Source organism: Microtus ochrogaster, chromosome 10 (genome assembly GCF_000317375.1).
Source record: "Microtus ochrogaster isolate Prairie Vole_2 chromosome 10, MicOch1.0, whole genome shotgun sequence".
Lineage (NCBI taxonomy): Eukaryota > Metazoa > Chordata > Mammalia > Rodentia > Cricetidae > Microtus > Microtus ochrogaster.
The window spans coordinates 49,288,064-49,296,732 of record NC_022016.1 but is presented as its reverse complement, the minus strand read 5'-3'; the positions used below and the strand labels follow the sequence as shown (position 1 = coordinate 49,296,732).

Genomic DNA, 8,669 nt, shown 5'->3' with positions numbered 1-8,669 from the left:
TGCTGACGATGGGACCCACTACACCTGGTCCTGCGTGGTGCTGACGATGGAACCCAGGGCTTTTGTGCATGCTAGGGAAATACTCTGCTGGCTGAGCTACATCCCCAGCCTAGGATGAATCCTTAGAGTGTTTTCCTAGCGGTTGCACTGAGCAAACACTGGCGGCGTGCGCTGATGGCTGTCTTTTTGTTGTTGTTTAGGTTTTACTGCTGCGTACCCAACTCAATCTTCCATTCCTTATAAATACAGAACAGCAATAATCCTAGAATCAGAAAGAAAGGGATTTAACAGCCAAGCCAGGAGATTCTACAACAAAAAGGTAAATGACATTGCCTTCAAAATTCTTTGAATTTTAGCTGTTGTGTTTCCTCTATGAACAGCAGGGGGCAGTATCACCCAAGGACCTGCGCCATCCTCCAAGGATGTGTCAGTATGGTAAGAACCCGCCTGAAATTGATCGATCTATCTACTTATTTGCTATGTTGGGGATCCACCCCAGGACTTTGCATATACTATATGTTTGGAAAAGATAACCAGGGATCTTGCTATGTAGCCCAGGCTGGCTTTGAATTCAAGGTCCTCCTTCCTTGGCCACTTGTGTGTTTGAATTGAAGGACTATGCACTCATACCCTGTAGCCAAAATTATATTTAATTTGAAAGGAATAAAAACACAAGATCTTCCAAATCTTATGTATATGTAGTAGAAGATAAAAACCAGCCTACTCTGATCTATCAGAGGGAATTGCATCGTCCCCCAGATAACACATGGGTAAACAAGTTTCTGATACATTTATTGTATCAGAAACAATAAATGTGTTTGTGATGAGCTCCCCATTAAAAATTTCCTTAAACAACAACAAAAATAAAATAAAATTCCTTAAACAATGTCTTATTATTACTATGGGGGCTGGTAAGGTGGCTTGGCAGGTAAAAATGCCCGCCACCAAGCCTTGAGTCCTGGAACCTCCATGTGGAGAGTAGCCCGTTCTTTTAAAAGCTGTCCTCCGATCTCCACGTGTACTCCATGGTATGTGCGCACACACAAGTAGATAAATAAATGCAATTTAAAAACAATGCTCTGCTTGGCCCTCTCTATCCGTCCCCTCTTCTCTAGATCTCCACATCTGGGAAGTTCTGGTTGCTTCCTGGCCAGCCTTTATTTAACCTGTTCCTGGGACTTGACCTTCTCCTTTCTCACCAGCAGGGGGCTGTAGCAACTCCCAGGCATTGGGGGAGAGTCTCCCTGTCTTTTAGTAGGACCCTTTTCAGCAGTGACCACCCCAGTTACCTTCTGCTGCCTTCTGCAGGCGGCTGGGCTGTCATCCTTCCACTTTGCCTAGATGGCAGAGAAGGGGTGGGAGGACCCCGGTTCTGAACACAGGTGAGGTATGCCATCGAGAGCCCCCCTCCCCGCTTTGCTGGGCCCTCACCCCAAGCCCAGCTCTTTCTTTGTGAGCTGGTTGGTATGCGGAACTAGAGAGTGGATTAAGTTCCTTTAACCTCCCATTACCTCAGGATCTATGAAGCCCGCAATAAATAATAGAGCAAACACATTTTAAAGCCACTGGTAGCTTTCCTCAGGATGATAAAGACTTGCTCAGGTATTCTTCCTTCCTTCCTTCCTTCCTTCCTTCCTTCCTTTCTTTCTTTCTTTCTTTCTTTCTTTCCTTATTTCTTTATTTCTAGTTTCTCTGTATTTTAGCTGTCAGCCTCTTCCCCACTGCTTTGTGGGTTCCCATTGATCACCTTTAATGAGAGTGTGTTAGTTGTCCATGTCCAGGATGTCCGCAACTCAGTTCTCACTAAAAAGAACAGTAGCTGTCACTGACCAAACCCTAATATGTGTTAAAGCATTTTTAGGTCATATCACTGCTCCTCAAGACAATGCTAAAAGGAAGGGTTTGGTGTCTTCATTGAACATAAGAGGAAACCGAGGCTTAGGGAGGTTGTGACCCACCCTCGGTCACACAACCCAGGGTTTGCCACTTAAGAGACTCTAAGTAAATATTTGCTGAATCAGTGTTGAAAGAATTAGACCTCAACCCAGACGCAGCTCACGCCAAAGCCTCTCACTCTTTCCACACGGGGCCACGCCCGCCTTTGTGGCCTTCGAGGCTGTAAATTCGGTTGATGAAAGTCAGCGTGCTTCTGACCGGCCTTGGCAAAACCGAAGGAACTCCAGGGACGCGAATAAATGCTTCTTGTCAGGGCTCCGTCCCACGTGGCAAGCTCTGAAGGCTCTGATCCCAGAGCTCAAGGTGCCCTGTGAAATCCTGTCACATCTCCTGCCCAGGGAGCTGGCATGGCCAGCAGCCTGAACGGCGGGTGGCAGACATACAGGCAGAAACCACTAAAAAGTTTGGTTTCAAATTTTCCAGGGTGGTTGCATCCATTTGATGAGAAAACTTTCGTCTGAACCTTTGAAAGCTTTTTTTTTTTTTTTTTTTTTTCTTTGCAAAAGCATGGTGTCTCTATGGACCCAGCCCCTTGTGTTCTCTATCCCTAGCTGGGAGCCTTGAGATCAGCCACTTGTCCTTTTTGGGCTTCGGTTTCCTCATCTACATTATAAAAGTTGGGATTGTGTAATTCCTGGGGAGTTATATAATTCCCCGTGTCCTAAGCACAGAGACTCCACTCCTTCCGTGCCCTCTGCCCGTCATCCTCATTTCTCCCGGGGAAACGAGCGTGGAGAAGTAATGCGCTTGCGCGGCATCACCCAGTAATTTACTGAGACAATGCACGTTAACAAGAGATTTGAAACCTCCCCTGCCTCACCGCCCTTCTTAAGACGGGAGGCACACACGCCCTGTGCTGAGCCCACACCCGGTCATCTGCTCACCTGGGAGCTGTGACCCACTTAGCCCAGCTTTTCCCTGGTGTCCTCAGAGGCAGGCGCTCACTTTTGCTGCCGCTGAGCCTCAGGTCCAGTTTACCTTCCTTGTAGGAATCCTTCCGCCGGGGTGCCAGTGAGAAGGCGGGGAGGGGGGTTGGCGGGGGTCAGGGTATCCCCCGGCAAACTTACAGGTCTGAGTTCACACTCTGGGATCCATGCAGGAGGACAGAACTGACTCCCTCGGTGGTCCTCTGGACTCTGCTCTCATGCGGTGGCACACGTGTGCCCTTGCACGCACACTTTTTTTTTTTTTTTTGAGTAAAGGAATCTCAACACTGGTGGTGTGAGAGTCCTGCACAGACTTGTGGCTAAACTGACAATTTGGTTTGCTAGGAATAAACTTCATGATTGTTTACAAATGTGTGGCTAACTTTACATTCCTGAGGAGACCTGCCGCTAGGTGACAGAGCTCCCTGTCCCTCAGCCTGTGTGATATTTTCTTCCCTGTCTCCCGTCTTCTGCTCCATCTCACCCCGTTTCCCAAGCCATGGAGCTGTAAGGGCGCCATATGTTGCCTCTGCATCTGTTTCTTCCTCTTAAAAAACTAGAACGCTACACGCTACACCAGATTAGCTTTTCGTGGGAGTGGCGATTGCATGTTCCCAAACCTGCTGCCTTCCATGGGAATGAACCCACGTGGGAGGACAGGGACACTGTGTCTTCCAAGTGGGCACCATTTAAGGTGCATAAACAGGGGCCGGAGAGACGGCTCAGTGGCTTAGAGTGGGGTGTAGGGTGGGGGTCAGGGTACTTGTTGCCCTAGTAGAAGACCTGGATTCGATTCCCAGGACCCAGATGGTGGCTCATAAAATGCACAAGGAAATCGACTGTGCTGGCCCATTCCTGCAATTGCAGCACTTGGGAGGCCAAGGCAGGAGAATCAGCGGTTCAAGATCGTCCTTGACTGAATAGTGACTTGAAGTCTAGCCTGGCATAGAGAAAACCACCTCCAAAACAAACTAGTTAGCTAGCTAGCTAACTAAGTTGGGGTGTTCTGTACAGGGTCTGACATGAGATCTATCCTCCAAAACAGTCAGGAGCCAGAGAAATTGTGATGAGATCATGCAAGGTTATGTTTATGAATGAACTTGACAGAATTTATGGAAATTTTGTGGAAACCGCAGTGTAGGGTGCCATGCCTGACTCTGGGCTCTGCAGTAGGATGCCCTCCCCTACAAGCCTGGGGAGAGTCCCTGGCCCAGGAGCTGAATGCCCACTCCTTCATGACCCTCCCAAGGTCACATGGATAGGGACCACCCACCTCCCACTCCTGCACCTGCAGAGGCTGCCAGTCCAACGAGCTCTCCAAGTGCTTTTCCCCCAAGCTGTGTGTCGGGGGAGGGGAGGAGACCACATCTGGCAAGCATCGCTTGCTCAGTCCCATGCCCACGAGGTGGTCCTGGCTCTCAGGTGGCCGTGGTAGGCAACTACTTCTATTCTGATCATTTGGAAGTGTCTCATCTAAGAGACCAAGGGGGTGGCTGAGTCTACACCTGGTTTTATCCTGCCCACCCTGAGAGCCCTGCCCCACATCCAGCAGCCTCATATAGGCTCTCTGCCTCGGTGGAGGTCCTCTGGCTGTTACGTAATCCAGCCTTTCCCTCCACTGTAGCCTCAGGAGATTTCACCAGGGTAAAATACTCCTAGAGTGACCAATTTCAATGGCCACTGTCAGGATTTTAATGGCTCCATTCACAGGCCAGCTCCAGCATCCTTCAGCCCAAGAGATTCTCTTTGGACCGTCCATTATGAGTAACTTTCATCCCCACAGGCTAAACAGAGACAGCCCTGTTCCCGTTTGCCTTGGACTCTAGCCATTCTGCAGTCTGACCCAGGCGATGGATGTCCAGTAGAGTTGTCAGATTTAGCAAAGAAAAACACAGATGCTTGGATAAACTAGAATTGCAGATAGGTAATTATTTTAGCATAAGTATGTCCCAAATACTTCATGGGCTGTACTTAAACAAAAACAGCTATTTGCTGTTGGTGATTCGAATTTAACTGGGTAGGTTGAGTCAGAGCAGTGGGCGTGTGCAGATGGACTAGGAGCTAGAGGTATGTCTTCCCTGCCCACTGTTCATACCTGTAAGAGGCACATAGCAGAGGCTGGAGAGCCGGCTTAGGAGTTAGAACACTGGCTGTTCTTCCAAGGACCGGGGTTAAGTTCTCAGCATGCACACAGCAGCTCAACTGTCTGTAACTCCAGTTCTAGGGGACCCAATGCCCTTTTCTGGCCTCCATGGGCAGCAGGCACATACTTCTACACGTGAAGACGCTCATACATGGTGTCATCATAATTAGTCTCGTCCCACCGTCGTTCCTGCTGCTGCTTTCCCTAGCGACACTGGGATCCCAGCACCTTGAGGCCCGGTGAGGTTAAAGTTACTGAAAATCATGAAGCTGAGCAGCCCAGAGGACAGACTTCCCAATCCACAACCCTGGGGCAGGACTTTTCTCTTATCCCCTACAGTCTCATCCGAGAGGCAGTTGGTGTCCATGGTCAGGAGACTCTCACTGGACTGTCCAGGTTCAATTCTGACTCCAATCTTTGCTGGTTGGGCAGTGTTAGGTCATCTCTCTTTGACCCCATCTTCTCTGTTTTCCAGTGAAGACTCAGTGAGCCACCATTGTGAAGTCTCAGTGTGCTGCCGGACACAGTGGGCCTACAGTACCGGGGACCCTGACTCCTCTCTCTGTGGTCCTTCCCTTCTGCGTCTTCCGTGTCCATGCTTCGGACTCTTGGCCAGAAGTCTGTGTCCTCTGTTTGTTCTTCCTCTGCCTGCCTCACACACATGTGCATGTGCGTGTGCATACCTTTGTACAACACACACACACACACACACACACACACACACACACACACACTAAAATTCAGCCCCAAGATCCTGTTAGCAGTACCCATGCCTCTATTCTTTATAATAAACTTCAATCACTCTGTCCCCCGCTCTCCAGATAGGAAAGTTCTAGAAGGCACTAGCGGTGCCTCAAGCTCTCTGCCTAGATAAGGCAGCAGGCACAGTAGAGTTAGGATGTATCTATGACTGAGTGGTGCTAGCAAACTCTGGAATCTGGGTCCATGGGCTCAAATCTGGCGTTCACTGCTTACTGGCTATGGCCTACATGCCCAGCTTCTGTTTCCTTAGGTGACTTTGGTGACATGACCACCACACACTGTGTGCTCAGCATTTGGACCTTGGACAAATTCATCTGCATGTGTCCATTTGTGAAATGGAGACAGTAATCTCTTCCTCATTGGGGATGGTGAAATGAGATTAGCTTTGTAAAGCTCCCAGCACCGGACAGGACCCAGGAAGCTGCCCCAACCGTGAAGCATCTTCCCCAGCTTTGGTCAACACTAGTGTCCCCTTAGTAACTAGCACCAGACATGAGCTGGAAGATTCGGAGGCTCAGGCAGCAGCAGCAGCAGCAGCAGCAGCAGCAGCAGCAGCAGCAGCAGCAGCAGCAGCAGCAGCAGCAGCAGCAGAACTTGCTCTGAACATGGCATCTGCTGGCTGCTCCCTGACACCCCAGACTCAGGTTGCCCTTGGGCCCCATGGGCTCACCTTATTTTATCTCCGACTTCAAGATGGCCTTATTTGGAATGAAGGTTGTTTTTGTTTCATTTTGCTTTATAAACAGAAACACTCCCCAATTTCCCTTCTCAGAGGCCTCAGGAGGAAGCTGAGTCAGGTGGGTGTGGTTGCCATAAAATTGGTCACCCTCCCTTCTTTACCTCAGGCTTGGCTGGCCCGGTCCGCGCGCAGGCTGACTTGCACACCAGCACATTTCCCTAATGACACGAAAAACAAAACACGGTTCCTTTAGAACTCAGGATGGAGACTTAGGGGGAAGAGCAAGGGCTTTGGGAGAGCTGACCTGGATTAGAATTCCTGCCCCTCCCACTGGTCACCCAGCTAGAGATTGGGTAAGCCAGAGGAATGGTGGAGCAAGGCCGTCACCCCTGCAAAGGATGGTGCCTGCCCTGGAGGATTAGAGCAAGGCTTAGCGTTAATGGATGGAAAGCTGGCGGAAAGCGTGTTGAAGCTGCCGTGCCCAATGACACTGCATTCTGTCCTTTTCAGGATGACATCCCGGGCCCTGGGTTCTACAACGTTATCCACCAGTCTCCAGTGTTCAACAGTGTCTCTCTTTCCAACAGAGGAACCTGCATGTTCCCCTCCACGGTGAGAGCCCCTGGGTGTTAAACGCACAGTGATTCCCTCTGTTCATTGTGTAATGACGCGGTGGGCAGCCGGACCTTTCTCCAAAGTCCATGTTTTGATTAAGACAGCAACCACATCCTGTGAATGCACAGAGACGGATCTGAGCCCGTGTCTTCAGGCCATCTGTCTCCACGGATGCACATAGACAAGGGAGGGAGGGCAGCTAGAACTTGGTTACCAAATACGAGGCAGTTTTCTTCCCAAGGCTGTTAGGTCTGCGAGGAAATGGCTCTGTCCTGTCCCGAGAAGACTGCCAACACTTAGTTCATCTAACTGGGTTGTTCAAACTGTTGGGAAACTGGATGGACCAAAAAAGAAATGAGGGGACAGTTTGAGGGCATGGAGGATAGGAGGTGCTCCTGCCAAAGCTGAGGGCCTGAGATGGATTTCTGGGACCCGTGTGGGAGGTGAGAACTGACCTCTGACCTCTACACTCGCATCATGGCATGGCCATCGCCCCCTAAAGAGAGAGAGACAGAGAGAGATAGAGAGAGAGAGAGAGAGACACAGAGAAACAGAGAGAGATAGAGAGAGAAAGAGAGAGTCTGCATTGGGCTTGAAATACAGGGATCTTCATGGTACCACAAGAGACTTTATCTTTGTTGAGGAGTCTCGCGGTAAGATACGTATATGAAGCCCCAGGGAGCCTGAGCAGACTCAGGTGAAGACAGTGTTCTTCTGTGTTGGTTTTGGTATGTGTGTGCTGAGGATGGCGCCCGAGGCTGCTACCAGTAAGCAAGCTATGGCCTCAGCCTTAAGCGAGAGAGCCGAACCAGCGCCAGGTCGCCTAAGGTGGAACAGTAAAGGAGAAAGCAGAGCCAGAATCTGCCATTGATAGGATGCATGTGCCTGCTTGTCTCCTTAAAGGTTGTGACAGTGTCTTACATGAGCGTCTATGATGCCTGACACTGGGGCCAATTCGTATCACTCTCACACAAAGGGACCATTTAAAGGTCGCCGAATGCAGCGGCTTCTTGTTAGGAGTCGGGCTGGGAGTGTGGAATATTCAGGAGTAAACTGACTTAGGAGCGAAGGCTCACAGTCTCTGAGCCCTCAGCAAAGTCACAGGATAGCCAGGCCTTTAGTTCCCAGTCAGGAGAAAGACCCTGAAGCTATTGTCAAAAAAGTGCTATTTTGCCTGTTGCAGCCTGGGCCACAGAGATCAGAGATCTCATCCTGACTCAGCTGTGCAGCCTGAATGTGACCTCAAGCACGTCACCTTTCCGTGTTCCAGTTGCCTCAGAGACTCCCTGGAGGCCCCGGGCAAAGTGCAGTGAGAAAGACTTTGAAACTGCAGACCAGCGTAAACAGGAGCTAGCGCTGCCTCCCTGAGTCACCCTTCAGACTGCCCAGAGCTCCTGGGTGCTCACTGAGAGCGCCTTTGCCAGACAGCACACTACTGTTCCTTCTTGGTGCCAAGGAGGGGCTGGATTGGAGACACGGTTAAGGCCCTGCCAGGCTTCACCGACGTGACTTTCAAATGGTTCGGCTATCCAGAAGGGAAGGCATGGGAAGGTTTGAAGTGTAGAATCTAACCAGAACTTTTATTTCT

General features: G+C 50.1%; 1 protein-coding gene across 1 annotated transcript in view; it reads left to right on the top strand.

Moving 5' to 3' along the window:
• The window catches only part of Stpg1 (sperm tail PG-rich repeat containing 1), a 40,400-nt gene that overhangs the window by 10,518 nt on the left and 21,213 nt on the right, over positions 1–8,669 (top strand). Inside the window, exons 4-5 of the mRNA XM_005353045.3 lie at positions 201–319; positions 6,977–7,078. Of these exons, the coding sequence (XP_005353102.1) occupies positions 201–319; positions 6,977–7,078 (221 nt within the window). The remainder of the gene's footprint in view (positions 1–200; positions 320–6,976; positions 7,079–8,669) is intronic.